This window comes from Trematomus bernacchii, unplaced genomic scaffold (assembly GCF_902827165.1).
Source record: "Trematomus bernacchii unplaced genomic scaffold, fTreBer1.1, whole genome shotgun sequence".
Classification (NCBI taxonomy): domain Eukaryota; kingdom Metazoa; phylum Chordata; class Actinopteri; order Perciformes; family Nototheniidae; genus Trematomus; species Trematomus bernacchii.
This window is the reverse complement of record NW_022987547.1, coordinates 6,510,488-6,528,091: the sequence shown is the minus strand read 5'-3', so window position 1 is coordinate 6,528,091 and position 17,604 is coordinate 6,510,488. Positions and strand designations below refer to the sequence as shown.

General features: G+C 38.5%; 2 protein-coding genes across 3 annotated transcripts; both read right to left on the bottom strand.

The window, feature by feature from the left end:
* Positions 1 to 359: 359 nt before the first annotated feature.
* On the bottom strand, positions 360 to 3,283 carry gal3st1b (galactose-3-O-sulfotransferase 1b). 2 transcript variants are annotated; one of them, XM_034123188.1, is made up of 3 exons: positions 3,236 to 3,283; positions 2,178 to 2,320; positions 360 to 2,097 (listed from the first exon to the last, which is right to left on the bottom strand). In XM_034123188.1, exons 2-3 carry the CDS (start codon positions 2,297 to 2,299, stop codon positions 945 to 947), a joined length of 1,275 nt encoding a protein of 424 aa, XP_033979079.1. In that variant the 5' UTR covers positions 2,300 to 2,320; positions 3,236 to 3,283; the 3' UTR covers positions 360 to 944. The 2 variants fall into 2 exon arrangements, with proteins under 2 accessions (XP_033979079.1, XP_033979078.1); XM_034123187.1 differs by lacking the exon at positions 3,236 to 3,283 and having other exon boundaries at positions 2,178 to 3,200.
* A 1,227-nt stretch (positions 3,284 to 4,510) lies between these two features.
* On the bottom strand, positions 4,511 to 14,990 carry prodha (proline dehydrogenase (oxidase) 1a). Its single transcript, XM_034123269.1, has 14 exons — positions 14,574 to 14,990; positions 14,196 to 14,404; positions 12,235 to 12,269; positions 11,132 to 11,281; positions 10,949 to 11,013; positions 10,418 to 10,534; positions 10,048 to 10,127; positions 9,838 to 9,919; positions 8,997 to 9,089; positions 8,692 to 8,838; positions 8,016 to 8,191; positions 7,846 to 7,944; positions 7,463 to 7,551; positions 4,511 to 6,234 (listed from the first exon to the last, which is right to left on the bottom strand). Exons 1-14 carry the CDS (start codon positions 14,910 to 14,912, stop codon positions 6,044 to 6,046), a joined length of 1,872 nt encoding a protein of 623 aa, XP_033979160.1. The 5' UTR covers positions 14,913 to 14,990; the 3' UTR covers positions 4,511 to 6,043.
* Positions 14,991 to 17,604: the final 2,614 nt, after the last annotated feature.

The following is a 17,604-nucleotide window of genomic DNA, read 5'->3' as shown; positions in this document are numbered from 1 at the left end:
TCTAAAAGGGATCAGCTTCAAATAAAATGAGTATCTTGATAAAATGACTGAGAAGGATTTATAGAATTATATAGTTGAGTCTAGTCTTTATTATAAAAGTATTCAGTGGTTGTATACATTGTGTCCCCTTCATGTCAGCAGTTTTATGTATGTTTAGTGTGTCATTTCAAAGATACGGTTATACAGCTTGGTTCTCTGGTTTTTAACATAAAGGGAACTAAAAATGAGAAGTACAGAAGTCTGTACTATAATGAAATGACAGCTATATGTTGTTAACCAATCCTAGTTTCCAATAAGCTGTAGTTCCTTAGTTCCTCACCCAGTAGTGTTTATACCAAAGAATAAACATAACGCTTGAATGGGGCTGAGATATGCAGTTAAATTGTATTTTATTAAAACAGGCTATACAAAAAAAACATGAATGAGAGGTAACATTTGTATGGACCATTTCCATACAAGGAACATATTAAAGCTGGATGCTAATTTTGGCCCAAACAAGAACAAGTATTATATAGAAACGGTAGCTGCCACCTTTTAATTTGCAATGTCAAACAATGCCTGTCAATAGTGAAGACATCTTGTAAACAGGTCAGGGTCAGGTAAGGCCACTACTGTTCAAATCAATTGCATGTAACTGCACCTGAGACTCAGGCCTATAGGGGGCACACTAGCAATGTCTGTCCCAATGAATGAGAAGAACACATTTAAAACAACATTATAGTTAGCACTGACTGTATTATGTCCCATCCTGGTATTTTTCCTGTGAGCTAAACAAAAACGTAATAATTTGCCCTTGCAGTGGACATATTATAAAAGCAAATAAGCTTTGCACATTAGTGCTGATACATACATCTCAAGTATCATGTTATTTCAAAGGCAGGTACAATAACAAAGTGGACTCCAGCTTGCTGCTAAAGTAAACACGTAAAACATTTAAGTCCAATTCAATCTCCAAAAACGGTATCTTTGAACCAACCCCATAGTCTAGTCAGCCACAGGCTTACGCCCAGCTGTGACAAGTATTGTATTTCAGGTGTGAGCATTTTTTCACAGATTTCCCTGAATTGTGGATCAATATTTTGCTTCACGTTGTACCCAAGAATGGAAGACTCTCCAACGGGCTGCCAGGGCAGGAAACGACTGTCGTGAATATTTTGAGCTTCCACTGCACCTCCATCTTGAATACAAATGGCCTTCATCTCTGCATTTCTTCTCCTGAGCTCTTTTACCTCTTGTTTCATTCTTTCTCCCCCATACGCCTCAACTCTTGCCCAGAAAGTAGCATTAAAGTGCTGATAGAGTCTCCAGTCAGCCCCGTTCCACTGTAAAGCTTTGGCTCTCAACTCTGGGGTCAGTCGAGATACAGATGATCTCCTGCGAGCATTGAGTTTAAAATACAGTATGTCCTCCATGGTCCAACACAGTGTGTCCTTGAGCAGGATAAGTGACTCATCAAAATATTCTGCTACAAGAACCAAATCAAAACGTGTTGATAACTTATGAATATCCCTCATCACACGAGGATCATCACCCTCCAGGATGTTGTCAAAACCAAAGTCAAAAAAGAGCAGATTTTTGAGGTAGAATGAGTTGAAAGCCTCTGGGCTGTAGAAGGTATGAGGATTGTTCAAAAACTCCACCAGTTGGTTCTCTCCATTGATCCTCCATGTGAGAGGAACTGCTCTGCGGTAATAATTGAAAGATGATTCAAAGAGATCCACTGGGTCACGTAAGATGGTGATGTAAACAGCATCTGGAGGCAGGAGCTTGGCTACTTCCTGATGGTCAAAGCGCATGTGGTTACAAACAATGTTGAAACAGTCTCCAGGCCTGTAGTCCTTCACCTGGGAGCAGAGGAAAGGTGACGGGTAGAAGAAGTCATTGCGGCCATCAGGGAAGGCGAATTTAAGCTTGTGCTTTTCTCCAAATCTGAAGAGGATGTTGAGTATGGTGCTGCTGGCAGTTTTGTGGGTTTTCATGAACATGATGTTTACTTTGGGGATGCAAACTTCTGACGTGCTGAGAGATGGTGAGCTTACATTTTTCGTCAATAATTTCACCATACTTAGAGGACATGTGTCTTGCTGCTGGGAGTCCCTGTGAGTAAAGTATACGGGTAAACAAACAGATGAACTGACTTCACAATATAAAGAAAGGCTTTACTTTAAAATCCTTACCTAATCTTAACTTGGGTTGGGTTCGTGAGGCAGTACAGCAACAACATGATGTTGGTCAATAAAACCCAGAGAATCAGCCTCCTGGTCATACGTGTGCACTTCTTTCCTTTGATGGCAGACATCACTAACACCCAAACAAGGACCTGGAAATAAAATGAAAGAGCATGCATGTATAAAGGACAATAATAACAGGATTCAAAGTTTCTATACACAAACCCATGCTGCACTATGCTGTGAAGTGTTTTTCTCATACAACAAAGCTACACAAAGCTCATAAACACTCGTAATACCCTGGGGAAATTCTTACACACAGGCCAACTAATAATGCCCTTAGGTCACAGCAAAGTAATGATAATGCAATTATAGAGAGTCCAGGCCTAATCCATTTCAATTTGATATAACCTACTATTCATTTCTAACAGAAATAAGAAGAACTTTATAATGAAAAGGCAAAATGAACATAGACAAGAGATCATGCTGATTAGCAAAAAACTGCTGCATCATTCTTTCTCTCAGAATAGCCCACATGTTTATACTATAAACATGTTTACAGTGCTAAAATTCCCTTAGCAACACAGATGGAAAGACAAAAGACACACCAACATGAAAACTACAGTTAAGGTACAAGCATTTTATAACAGTAAAAACTGATGTTAATATGGAAGAAAAGGGGACAATTCTAACGTTTCTACAATTCACACTGAACAGGTGCTTACTTATATCAGATAGGAACGGTACAGTATGCCCCTTGCCATAACAGCTCTGATTCTTATCTCTAACATTGATGTTCATTTTTCACTTCCCCCTTCGTTGAAGATATCCTACATGTGCATGTCCCATAGACATAGAGTTGTTCTAATTAATTAGGGAATTAACTTGTTTAAAGCTTACAAAAATGCAATATGTCCTTCCTTGAGATAACAACTCTGTAGATCCATTATCCTTAAAACCAATATTAACTTATTTTGATAACCAAATAAGCTAGGATATTAACAACACTGTAAATCCAAGAAGGATATAGCATATGGAATAAGAAAAAGTAAAGAGATTTTTTTTACCTGCAGATGACAATGTTGGAAGTGTCGATGTGAGTATTTTCTGCAAGGTGAAAGAAACTACTCTGTGAAGTCTTATCTTATTGGCTGTGAGGACTGAAGGAGTCAGATGAGATTTCTCCTCCCACAGGGGCAGGACTGGTTTGTAAAATAGTCTACACACTTCGACATCACTATGTCCTGTACCTTTTGAGGTATGCGCAATGGGGTTGAAGTGGAGGTTGGCAGGAAAATAATTCCTTTAAAGTCAAGTATCTTAGTACCTTGAGGCCAAAACACCTGGCTATGTGTACAGAGCATGCATCAATGCCAATACATCAATGCTTTGTTTTAAATAATACAAATGTATAATGTACAAAGTTGAGGCACAGAAACAGAGCAGCGGTTCCCAACCTGTGGGCCGCGGCCCAAACGCATTGCAAGTGGGCCGCCAAAAAATGTGCAAAACATTATGATTTGTATGGAAACATTTCATTATTAAGATATATTTTTATTTGAACCTCCTTTCCTTTCTCTTTCTTGATCCTCCTTAGCAACGGTCATTACAGTCCTCGACAGCAGTCTGTACTACTGGATTAACAACGTGTCACATGTTCTGAATTGACCAATCAGAACTTTATTTAGCCTCCCTATTGTTTATGGTTAAATGTGGGCCGGGAACATTTTTTTGATTCTTAAGTCGGCCCTGAGTTGGGAACCCCTGCTTTATAGTCTGTTTAGTTCATTTTAGGCCACGGTTACGTTTTCATAACAGTGAAACTAGTATCTGTGTATAACATCTATCTGCACATAGAGCACACCCAGCAGGCCTGCTCGTTCTCATCACAGCTGTGTGTTGTGGTGGTTTTTTCTTTCTTTAGTCTCCAGATACCTGGCCTCTGGTACTGCCTCAGCTGCTATTGACTTTGGCAGGGGCTGAACATTTAGTAGGTCACATCAGTTCTGGCACGGTGAGTCTACGAGCATTTCTGTTGCAAACCTTTTAAGCAGGAACAGACCATATTAAATGATTGCGTAAATCATATGTTACTTTTCTGTTTTTAAAGATCCTTCCCCAACAACTAAGAAATCAGCCTCTTCATAAATGTCCAACTCCAATATCTACAGTTGCAACATAAACACTAAATGTAACTGCATTTAATTTGCCTTATTAATTACACATATACACATAAAAAAGAAAAACCATCAGGAAATGCCTTCAAGTAAAACCAAAAGTCTACTCAAACACTTGAGATGTGCCAGCGTTACAAGGTTAAACACTAAACAATACACTGATCATTCACATGGAAACAGCAACTTTATTAAAGACAAAGGGCTTTTGCAAGTCCAAAAATCCTTTTTTTTACAAAAGGGTCAACTTCGATTTAGTTTTCAATTTTATAAGGACAATTTACAGTATTAATTTATAGTCATAAAAACAGCAGTTTAAAATATATATTTTCCATTACATTCAATCAACCACTAACCAGATATATTTACACAACCATTACTTTTGAATTACAACAAAAACAAATATACTTACAGGCAGTTTCCCCGCCAATGCACATCATGCAACATTTCTGACAGTTTGGGCCTGACAGCTGTTATTGTGGCTTGTTTTTGGAACAAAGAGCACAAACATTTATAGTTTTCTTCTTTGAACATCTTGTTGGTGCTGTTGACTTCAGACACATATGAAATCATGACCATCATACCCATGTCCAATATTAAAGCACACTAGGTGTTATTGATCCTCTAAAATGGATCACAGTGAGTCACGATCGGACCGTGAAAGATGTTTCTTTTGTTGTAGGTGAATGAAGGTTAGCTACAGTAAACAGCTACTTTCACGTCATAGGTAGTTAGCTCATTTCCAGATACCCACAGCAGATAAAGGTGAACAGTTTACAATAAGAGAAAGGCCTAGGCTCCACGGGAACGAAAACGGGTTGTATCCGCATATTTCTCTTGCGTATAGCCCTTTAAGCTACACGACGCCGTAACGGAACGGTAGAAACGGACCCTGCCCGGACCGGCACTTTTATAATTTTGTCCGGAAGATTTCAACTTTAACACACGTTGACCGGCGAAAAACTCTGCCCGGTTCCCTCGGCCCCACCGCGGAGAATAAACAGAAGTGCAGCCATGACAACAATTCTTCTTCGCTGCTTTTGTGGAGGAAGTTACAGCGCCACGTACAGGCTCGGCATATGTACTGCAGCTTTTCCAGCGGTTGGATCTAAACGGAGCCGTCTCGTGTGGCAAGACACTATCCGGTGTATATTGCGTGTGGACGGAAGCTTTTTGTCGATTGCGTTTGCGTTAATCCTATGCGTTTGGTTCCCGTGGAGCCTGGGCCTTCTTTATTTTTGTTAAGTTATACAATGAGATACAGTATTATCAATAAAAGATGCTAAGTATTTACAATCCCCTCAGAGAAGTGTTATAGTCGCTGACTGACATTAAAATGTTACCATTTAAAAAAACGTGTATATCTATATACAACTTAGCTCTGGTTAGCATACATACATTTTGGAGGTGATTCAGAGAGTTATCCTAGTTAAATAGACACAAATAAATCATCACTTCTAAATAGAGCATCACATCAATGTTTCATTATGGCACTGTTTTTTAACACGTCTGTTATAAATATACTGCTAAATGCAAAAATAATCTCCATCGCAAACTAAATCTCAGTAAAACTGCAAAACTTTCCTCGGTACTGTGCAACCTAACCAGCCAGGGAGAGACATTACTCTTCCTCTATGAAGCGCAGTTAGCCGGTGGAATGCTTACAGACATCCTGCAGGTAGTATGTTGTGGTCAGGTGACTCAGTACACAGGTTTGTATACAATCTGTCCAGCCAGCACTCTGCGTTTCAGCTCGGTCCACAGCAGGCTGCGCTCTCTCTGCGATCCCTTCATGAAGCCTCGGTTCTCCTGAGCGCGGCGCGACAGATACGGGATGACCTCGTTGACGGGGCCGTATGGAACGTACTTGTAGACCGGGAAACCTGCTTGACCTGTTTTCAAAAAAGAGGCGTGTCTTAGATCTGTGTTCAATATATCCACCCTGTGTGCATTCCATGTTATGGCTTGGTTTATATCCACATTGACAAAAGTTCATACATTTAACGGTGCTGCAACGTAACTTGGGTGGGAGGCTGTAAAACTGAATTAATGTTAACTCTGTAAACTGGAATAATGCTGCAGTAGATTAACACATTATCTTTTTCATTTGGAAATAAATGTATGCTGAGACAATATTGTCTCACTAGCAGAAGAAAGGTTGGGTTATTTTTTTTTCTAAATGAAAGCCCAGAGCCCTTCGCTGACATTAGTTTGAGTTTGAATTAGAGTAGAGAAGTACCTCAGTTATATGTATTTTGCGTCTCACTTGCACATTTAGATAGACTGAAGCAATTGTCTCTTAACCAAACAGAAGGTGTATAGATTGGATGGATCATTGGAAATAACAGTTGAAGGCTGACGTGTGTGTGTGTGTGTGTGTGTGTGTGTGTGTGTGTGTGTGAGAAATATATATTTTTATATTTGAAAATATATTCAAATATTTTGACATTTTAAGTTTGGCACAATAAATCCACCATATGTGTCACAGGGAATGGAGAGTACTCATATGTGTCGGCGTTGTAATGGGCTACTGTGACTTTAAAGGGGTGTTGGTTCTGTGAGAGGTAACAGATAGGTTTAATTTATTCGCTAAGAACACATCGCACATCTCGGAGCCTCTCTGCCTTGCAACCAGTGTGGTCTCCTTTGCTTTCCAGAAGACATCCTTCAAAATAGAAATCCGTGCGTGTCAGCGGTTGCACCCTTCCCGGAGCGATGGGAGGTACAGCCGTCTTTATTATTCTCTAGTCGTGAGCCTGTCATCATCTATTTCCCACACAGCAATCTGATCAGCATTATTCGGTATGTTTTCTCCCGTGACAGAGGCCGAGACCCGACAGAAACTGCTGCGCAATGTGAAGAAAGAGGTTCGTTGCATTTTATTCAATTCTCGCTCATTACAGCTTATGTTTACTGTGTGTGTGTGTGTGTGTGTGTGTGTGTGTGTGTGTGTGTGTGTGTGTGTGTGTGTGTGTGTGTGTGTGTGTGTGTGTGTGTGTGTGTGTGTGTGTGTGTGTGTGTGTGTTGGGACTTTGTTGCAGTAGATTATGTGATGTAAGCCTCTGTATTTCCATAACTTGCAGTTTACTTTTAGTAACTGAGCTGAGTTCGACATAGTACCTAGCGGGAAGCTAATCTGGTCACACATGCCGAGCAGCTGTCCAAAGTAAACCTTGTTCTCGGCGGGAGATAGGCCCATCTCATTCATTCTGAAAAACAAAAAGAAGAAGCATACAAATGAAAAGGCTGTTATAAAAACAGAGCTTAAGTGTGGTATTCCACCATTGATTGGCAATCTCGTTCTGTAAATCCTATAAATGTCTTGGAAAGTTGACAGACATTTTTGGCTCAATTCAACATCCTGTGTATTAGTTTAAACCAATTGGATTAATCTTTAATGAATGAAAGGCCTAAGGTTTGTGTGTGTGATCAAACTAAATCTACACTTAGTACATGCCAGGTTTTTTTTTCACTTTCTCATGCATGTCTTAGGCAAAACGTACTTTTCAAGGGTGTATTTCACCGTGTCCTCATTGTGAGTTGCCACCATGATATTTGCTTTCCTGCTGTGATCAATCTCCTCCAGCACGTACTCCAAACACCTGGATAAACAACAGGGCAGATGGTTAGGCTTTTAGACATTTTCTAGCTGAATCTGAAATTCAAAACTCACTTGTGATACATCCTGTTGGTGGCCTCATAGTCGGGGTTTATCGGGTCTTCGTAGCCGATCTCTTTGGCCCGGTCTCTCTCTTGGTACATGTAGGCTCCACGGACCAGTTTGGCACCAAAGTACCAGCCCTCCCGTCGAGAAAGCTCAACATCCACTGTTACATTGTCATAGGCGTCCTGAAAGTGTTAAAAACATATAATTACTTGACTATCCCGCCATCCTTAGAAGGCTAGTGACACAAAAACTATATTTAAATAGAAAAGGTGTATATTAAAAACTGTACACAGGAACAATACATAAAAGAAACAGAAACAGACTGGAATGTGACCACTCCCCTGCTTGACTCCTTCTCTTTAACTATACAAACAGTGACTCACTGACCCAATTTTTTTAATTATTTTGCTATGCCTGTCTGTGTTTTTTTCTTTCCTGTTTGTATTCCATAAAATGTAAAAATTCAATAAAAAAAAAGTTTAAAAAATAAAATGTACACATTTTGAAGCTTTCCTACCAATATAGTATGGTAAGTAGCAACAATATAACTTTTTGTTAAAATGTACTAACAGAAATGACACTAAAGATGATTTTGGTTTCACAGTTGAGAAAAAAATTTTTTTTGTAAAAATGATTACAAAATATAGTAATGCTTAGATGTTGTTAGAAACAGGGGTCTCACCTTGAGGTAACACTGGTAAGTGTTAAAAATGATGGGCTTCTCTCTGTTGAATTTCCTCTGCATTTCCAGCGCCAGTCGACTAATAGCGGGTTGGAAGTACGTCTGCTCGGCGTCCACCATCAGCCTGACCCCGTTCTCCATGGCATGCTGGTGCACAGAGAGTATTTACCATTAACATGAAACTCATCATTAATGTGCAAGACAAGTAAAGTCCCAATTCAGTTCTAATTTAATTGATTTCCTTGAACCAGGTTTAGATTTTTGTGTTGCCATGTATAATTATGTATATGTTTTGATATCTTTACCTTTGCCAGAACATCCACTCTCTGCAGCATTCTCTTCATCTGCCTCTCCTCCTCAGCTGTAAAGGTTTTCATTAAAGGTTCCAGATGGCCTGTCTGCAGAACAAACACACAAAACACAGAATTATCTTTGAATTTGCTATTCAAGCGATCATTATGATCAGGATAAACCTGCTAATTCTATCAGTGTGTGACAGGCAGGGCAGGGGTTGGGTGGGTTAGAGGAAGGTTGGCAGGGGTTGGGTGGGTTAGAGGAAGGTCAGCAGGAGTGCCTCAGCCATGTTGTCCTTTTCCAACTGACTTACTCTGCAGATATGTACAGCGCACTGTCATACTTTTTTTTTTTTTTACTTAATCAGAAAAAAAATGTACTTACGGGAAGAAGATAGGATATTGCACAAGCAACAGTTATAATCTGGGAAGAATGTCCATTTCTTATGGAAACAAGAACTGCATGAACTCCACAATATGATAAAGAATTCCAAGTTCTTATAGAGGAGCTAAAATATTCTACTTACTTCCAACTTATCGTGTCCACCACTGTCTGTTCATGAGACCATTATGTGTAATTACACGTATCTGTAAAAAGTAGGAGTCTGAAAGGTGTATTTCAGAAAGTACCTTGAAAGAATGTGTCTGCTATCAAATGGTTTATCACTTTTGGAAACATGCCCTTTTGAAGGTGATATGAAGGCCTTATGTGTTTATTACACAGGCGACAGTGTACAGATAAGATAAGAAATGACCAGACTCATTTAACACTTACTAAACTGCCTCAGACAGTGCATGTTCCTCTTTTCCCTTTTAGAAACTGGACATAGCACTTCATATTTACATGACTCACCTCTAGGTTTGGCACCATAAGCAGATTGGAGATTGCTGTTGTATCGTTTATCAAACTGTTCCAGTCCAAAAGGTCCAAAGTTCTGGCAAAAAGAGAAGAGAAAAATGTTAAAATAAAATATTACTCACTAAACAGGGTTTCAAGAACTTAAGCCCAGGGCCTTTTTTGTGTTTGCTTATCTGAAGTATTTGCACTGAGTGTTTATCTTACCCTGACAAACCCAGCTTCTCTCCAGTTAACCAGTTCTCTATGTCGTCCTTAGCTCCAACACCCATTTTAATCAAACTTTCCTAAAAACCAAATCAGAATCAGAAACTGTTTTATTACCAGGTAGGTTCACACGTACGAGGAATTAAACTTTGTGTCGTGGTTTCATACATAAAAGTAAAACAAGAATTAAAAAACACAGATAGAGAACTATTTTAAGAACACTATAGTAACTTTAAAAAAAATATAGTAAAATTAAAAATTAAATAAAGCAAATGTTTCAATCATTAAAAACATTTCAGCCAAGTATTGTTTTAACAAATGCTCGGGAATTTAAAGTCACTAAGGCACAAGCACAACAGGTAAGACCCACCTTGAGTTGATCCAGCTCCAGCTTTTGTTCCAAAACATTCATGTCAGATTTTCCTTGTTGTGCTGAGAGGACTTTAAAGAATTGCCTCCATTTAACCAGGACTTCGGAAAACTGGAGCTGTTCAAACACAGAACAATTCATAAAATATAAATGCACTAAACCACTGCATTTGAATCATCCTGAGATGTAGTTAGTATGACACATCTCTACTCTATTCACTTAAAAACAATCTTCATGCTCACTGTCTCTTACAGACACATACTGTTCATTTTTATCTGAGAATGTTAAGACAGTGTGACTTGTTTCTCTCTTGCCTCATGATATGTGTGAACCTATAATCATACTAATCAATTGGCATTGACTCAAAACCATGAAGAGATAAATGAATGGCTAATGTTTTAATTCCCCTGTCATAAAATCTGTGTGCTTTGTTATTGATCTGGCAGCACTGCTGTTGCATTTCAATGCCAATCACACCTTTATCTAAATTACCTTTTGAAAAGTATTTAAAGGCATAAAAGTTCAACTTACAAGGAACTGTGGCCGTCCAAGAGCGGTCATTTTGATGGCAGAAAATCCATCTGTTGAGGCTCCTCCTGAAAAACATTTTATTGTCACCAGATGTTAGAGTCAGTCCCTTTTACAGAAGTTGTATAGTATAACCCAACAACCAAAATGGTTCTGCATGGCTTCCTCAGGAACTTTACTACTCACCAGAGGCTTTAATGCAGTTAATGAATGTCTCCATTTGGTTGTCACATTTGGATTCATCTGCATAGAAGTAGGTACGAGCACTAGTGACCCCTCCACGCCTGTCCCCAAACTGACGATGGGCTTGGTATTTCTTTTCGCGATGATCCACTCCTGAGGTGAGAGAAAGTAACATTAGCTGCTTGAAAAGTTTTCACCGTCAGCTTTTTATCCATCCATGTATTCCTGTATTATGAAATACTTTAAATATTGAGCTCACTTGGGGTACTACGGAGCCCCTAAAGGGACATGGAAAAAAAAAAAAAAAAGAGAGAGAGAGAGAAAAAAGGGTTCAATGTCTCATCACATTTTTATATAATAATAATAATAGTTTAAGCCAAAACATGTTCGGAAAGACAATATTAACATTTTAAATTAATATAAAGTATTTTCTCTCTTTCTTTAGAACACTTTACAATCCTACTTTTATTTATTACTGCCATATAAATATATCACTAGTAAAAATGTATGATTGTACTACTTTTATCAATATTACTGATAGAGAGAGTGATTCTGAGAAAATGGATTTACGAACTACCATTTCTCATGAATAAACTAACATTTAATTAGGACATCAGTAAGTTTAACTCCAGGTCCAAGCCATATTCCAAGCACTGCATCATTTTGAATAAAATGTAAAGAGAGAAAATGTTTTAATGTAAATGTTATGACATGGATATGGGACTTATCCATGTCATAAAATGTACAACGCCCAGCATTGGCCTTTCTATATTTAAAAGCAAATGTAACACCAGCATTGATGTGTTCCTCACAGTTTAGTCATGTGATTTAGTTTACAGCTCATGAAAAGCCATTGAAGTGTGCAGTACCTTTTTAAATAAGACCTGAGAGAGCACGTGAATTATATACTTGAGCTTCCAACGTCAGCCCCGTAACCTGAACCAAGCACCTCTCTGTAGCAGCATAACGGGACATTTCTGACCTCACTCAATCCAGATATAACCAGTTCTCCCCAGGCTAGCACACATGGCTGGTTTGCAAGACATATGGAAATATATCAGTTACACTACATTACATACAACACCCTTTTCAAATCCTATACACACCTGGACTATCTTTCTCTGCTTCAGAAACACATGAACTGAAAACAAAGAAAAGATTATTATTATTAGAATAGAACAGCAAGTTAAAAGGCTACCTAAAGTGCTTTATTTTGCTACAAACAAATGATTATATCAAGATATTATCGGCCATCTAACCTATGTTTTATTTCAGTTTTATAACTTTTCAATATTCTAATGTAATCTAGGAAGACAATCTTGAGGGATATAACGACAGAAAAAGATTTTTATGTTGAGGAAAGTCAAAGGTGCCAGTCCTTCTGTGCCCTCTTACAGGAGTTTCCTAGACGTGTTGTAACATGAGAGGCATTATGGAACACACTGAACTACATTGTTCATTGTGTTGTCATACTCATACCCCTAACAGTATGTTCGTCCTGTGTTAATTGAAAAGAGTCTCGATAAAGATAATTGGGAAAACAAAAAAAACATCTGTATCAATTTAGTGTATGTTTGTGCTTTGTGAGAGTAGCTTATTTCCTCCTCTCTAGATTGCGTAACACTTCCGTGTGTGTTCCCCATGAAGGGGTACATTACTCTAAAAGGCTGGCAGTGTTGTAAGGAGGTAGGCCTACATGCCCCAGTTGAATAACCAGCTTGACCAATCAGAGGAGAGGGGTCTGTCCTGGCAATCCAATAGAGTGTGGCACTGTTGTGCTACTGGAGATTAAATAAGGTCACATAAGTTTTGATTGCATTCAGATGACAGACTGTTTATTGGGAAATATACTACAGAATGCATGACTCAGTATACGTAGGGTAACGAAAGACCTGAAGAGATAAGATAAGTTTATAGGAATGTTGTTGTATACGTGGGTAAATAAAAGAGTCACAAGATAGTTTTAGGAGACACAACATAAAATGCAGATAGAAAAAAAACGGACAAACAGATCAACACTTAACCAGTGTCTTGCAATTATCAGTGCCATATGTTTAGAAAGGTTAAATTACGCTTAGCAATTGGTTTAACCTAGTAGGGGGGGCCAAAGGCAAAATGACCTGTTGAGGCCCTCTGCATAATATTTCCCCCACAGTCAGAGACACGTTGCTTTGGTGTAAAGGCAAAGAGTAACATTCTGTCAAGTAGCTACCCTTAGTTATGTCATTATAACATGAAATAACTTAAAAGTGAAACAGTGGCACTGTTAAGGTATTATTATTATAAATATATCCATCTGGGCTGACCTCTCCTGACTAGATAGATGGATAGATTTCCATAAAATAACTTACTTTGAGCTTTTGAGCAAATCTCTGGTTAACAAAACATTCAAAGCAGTGCTTTCACATGGATCTTTGCGATGAAACTGTTTTACAGATCTGTCCACAAAATTAACTGGTCGATTATTTAACAAATGTGTTAGCAGACTAAGAATTTATTGAGTCGAGGACAGCACTACTTTTCTTTGCAACAATTTCACATTACATATTGTATAACATTCTCTTGCACTATTTTATTTTATCTGTTTTATTTGTTTTGTGTCCTATATATATTCATGTTGCACTGTTGGAGGACCCTTTTTCATTGCCATATCTACACTGTAGCTAATGTGTACATGACAATAAAGCCTTGAATTGAATATTATTCCTGCATTTGCTCTTTCTAGTGTACAGCTCCTATTTCAACATGCCTTGCCCGGGTGTGGGGTGTCTCTTTTGAAACGGCCCCTTCTTGTTTACTCCTGTTTTCCAAGAATTTCTTTGAAAGTATTACTTCAAATAGAGCATGGGCTGGGTCAGGAACTTGTATTGCACTTCATGTGATACGGGACAATACAAATACACTTGACTCAACACGCCTTTTGAGTTGAGCATGTGACATAACCGGTCTGGTTGCACATATGGCACAAATTATGGTTGAAGCTGATTAACCGTGCTAGGTTTGGAGCATTAGTACACCACTTCCTACTCTGTGAATTCAGAAATATGAATGAAAAAGCATTACTTACTCCATTTCCTTCTTCTCTGCCTCCTCTTGTGTCAAGTCCTCTTCAACACTATAGTCCAAAACTGCCCCAACACCAAAAGCCTGGTTCTTCCTGATTAAAGGTTTGATGGAGTTGTGGTCTTCCCCTGCCACAAACTGACCATAGAAGGTCAACTTCATCATCTTCTCAAACATCCACTGACCAAACACCTTCTTAGTCAGGTCCATCAACTGAGAAAAACAAGAACAATTATAGTAATTATTATTGTATTATAACAGCAGACTCCATTAGGTAATAGGACATCCTACTCAATGCAGTTGCCTTTACAATTTGCCTCATTAAGAGCAGCACAAACACTTTGATGTTCTTAACTTAATTGAGGAAACTAATTCAACTCACCTCTTTGTTCTTTTCAACAAGGACATCAATAGTGCAGAGCTTGAAGACCAGCAGACTTCGAAGCAGTTCAATGTTTCCTTTGCTTCTGTAGGCTTCCTGTGTGTTGTCGAAGTCGATGCTAATTTTATTTAACAGTGTCTTTTTGACATGTGTGCCCTGGCTGATGAGTTCCACTGGCTCGGCTTCCACCACGCTGCAGCCATCGATCTGTTGATGTGTCTCTTCTTTGCTCTTGGTGGATGCCACTGTTGATCGACATCTTCCCGGTGATATGCGTACATTCCTCACATTGCCCGGGTTCGCCCTAACAAGGGCTGCTGCGAACTTAGTGTAAGACATTTACTTTTCTTTTCGAGTTACAGACAACAAAACACGAGGACCTTCCTCTCCTCGCTGTGCTGTCGCTATGAGGTTGCCCTGGGAGGCGCTGGGTAGTTTATATTTAAAGTCATCTCGCGCAGAGAGGCGGTGCCTCACATGTTACATGACGCTGCCTCCTGGCTGTGCACGCTCACACACGCACACGCACACACACGCACACGCACACACACACACACACACACACACATACTGATGCTTTTGCACATGACCTCAAAGCTTCTTGGAAAACAGAGAGAGATTAAAGCTTGATTTTTCCATAGCAAGTAGTTTGGTGTACTAATCAGTAAGAGAATAAGGAAGGATGTAGATCTTTATTTATGGACTTTTTCTTTATACAGCACATTTTCATATGAATAAGAACATGTAACCGGGTCATTCCTAGCATTCGGTGCCATTTAGGTCCCCACCCCATTATATCATATATTTTGTATTTAAAAGGTCTAATGCTTATTTTTTAAAAGCTTGGTTTTAAATGTGTCTACCCTCTACCATAAAACAACAATGTTATTTAGCCAGGATATTCAAAATTCAAAATAATTACTCTGATTTTAGCACAAGTAGGCCAAATTGCTGTGTCCCAAATCATGTTTGCTCAACTTCTGTAACAGATATACAAAAATAAATCAAAGAAATACAAACAAATTCTACATTTTTGTCACTGTTGTATCACCCTTTTGCTAATATTCCTCACCAAATTGAAATTGTTGTTATTAATTCATTTTTATTGAAAATAAAGTGTGTGTCCCCTGTTTGAATGTCCCCTGTTACTCTGATTTGAATCCCTCTGGACACACCCCTTTACTATTCTACTATTTGTATGACTCAAGAAGAAAAAGGATACATTTTGAGTGGGAAAATCATCTTCAAGAAGCAGAGTGAATGCGTTCTTCCTTGAACGTTTTTTTAATGTTTTAAAGAACTTAACTGTTGCGGTAAAGCATAACATGTCCACCCTGTTATGCTCATTTTTAGTGGAACTGATCATTTGTTTTACATTTCAATATGGTGAATATATCTATCAAATATATGTTTCTGTTGTCACCAAGTGCTAGCTTGATTATCATCACACATGTAGCAATAGCCAAGTTTGGCATAAAATGTCCACCCTGTTACTATTTTTCACATTAACAGGGTGGACACACAGTAACTGGGGATGGTAAAAAAAAAGGTTTTTAAACATAATATCCTGAGCTTGGCCAAAATATTTTTCTTACACTTTAACAAGCCATCATTCAGATTAAATTAAAAGAAAACATGGAAAATTATGTTTTTTATTTTTGAATACCCTAGCTGAAATGGCACCGAATGCTAGGAATGACCCAATTGTTCCGCTTGTTTCATCTTCTGAAACTATCTGTTAACAACCTTGTTACAAGGAAAAAGATCAGAATACTTTATTTGTCTTAATACTGATTTTGTGACAGTTGTTCCATTTTAAAATGTAATAAAATAAAGGTAAAAACTTCCAATAAAAGGTTAAATAAAATACCAAAAAAAAAATAGATAGGTGCAAGTATATTGACGCTCCCAGGGAGGAGTTAAACAGTCTGATGGCCACAGGCAGGGATGAACACATCTTTCACTACTTAAAGGAGTTTGGTCAATGTGATGCTGTGTTTTCAGACACAACATTTCTTAAAAAATAAATCATGCTTCAAAACACCTAGAAATATTACCTATACAGAGGTAGGCCTATGACCCACATACAGCAGTAACAGCTGTTATAATCATTGCTGTAAGGCAGGGCTATTCAATTGGCGGCCCGCGGGCCAAATCCGGCCCCGGGGTGTTTGAGTATAATGTTAAAAAGTAATCAATTTTTTTTTTGTGCCATAGTGCCTTTATTCCAGAGAGGGTGTTACATTGAGAGATAGAGGGGTAGACAATGCCTGAAAACTTAGACGGGCTCGGGTTTCGAACCCACCTACTATACTGTAGTGACAACTCCTGTCATTGATTGCATCTCTGCGTGAATGATTAGATAATTTCACCTAAATGAAATCAAATGAAACATGTAGGCCTACTGAGTTCTGAACTTGCCATTTAGATATATAAAGGCCTTGGGGCTATGTTGTTTGATTGAATTAAACACAATATATGCACTCCACTATGCTGTTGTAGTATTTACTGTATCTGAAGCTCTTAAATATGATTGCTCATATTTCAAGCCATCTTTTTCCCGGCCCCTTGCTTTGGATCATTTTCATCAACCGGCCCCCATTCCAAACTAATTGAATAGCCCTGCTGTAAGGGATACTGTACATACAGTATGTTCTGTATCAGCTTGTACAAGCTCTTCAGTAGAGGTTTATGTTATTTACATTGAGTGAAATATTCAAACCCTAGATTCCATGGCTTCACAATTATTTAAAATGAAAACATTCTAGAGGTTGTTTGCATTGTTGTATACAAGGTTCTCCAACAGATGCATGTAGTTATCAATTTAATGTTTAAAAAACAATATCAAGTGCACCATGGCTGCTTTTCTGAAGTGTTTCTTAATGAGCCGATTTCCCTTTGTTTGCTCAGCAGAGCACATCTAATTGTTGAAGGTATTTGGTAATAATTGGTTGTGTAACACATCCAGAGACCTGATGCCTGAAGTTGACAGAGAACCAACCCGGACCAGGATTGAGCCAACACAAAGACA

What these genes read in the sequence shown, in the direction of transcription:
- gal3st1b (XM_034123187.1), bottom strand. Translation starts at nt 2,428, where the DNA reads ATGAGAAAAACACTTCACAGCATAGTGCAGCATGGGTTTGTGTATAGA. An exon ending in CCAACCCAAGTTAAGATTAG is followed by an intron (nt 2,098 to 2,177) that starts GTAAGGATTTTA and finishes CTTTACTCACAG; the next exon opens with GGACTCCCAGCAGCAAGACA.
- prodha (XM_034123269.1), bottom strand. Translation starts at nt 14,912, where the DNA reads ATGTCTTACACTAAGTTCGCAGCAGCCCTTGTTAGGGCGAACCCGGGC. An exon ending in TAACTGCATTAAAGCCTCTG is followed by an intron (nt 11,014 to 11,131) that starts GTGAGTAGTAAA and finishes AATGTTTTTCAG; the next exon opens with GAGGAGCCTCAACAGATGGA. An exon ending in TTGGACGGCCACAGTTCCTT is followed by an intron (nt 10,535 to 10,948) that starts GTAAGTTGAACT and finishes GTGTTTGAACAG; the next exon opens with CTCCAGTTTTCCGAAGTCCT.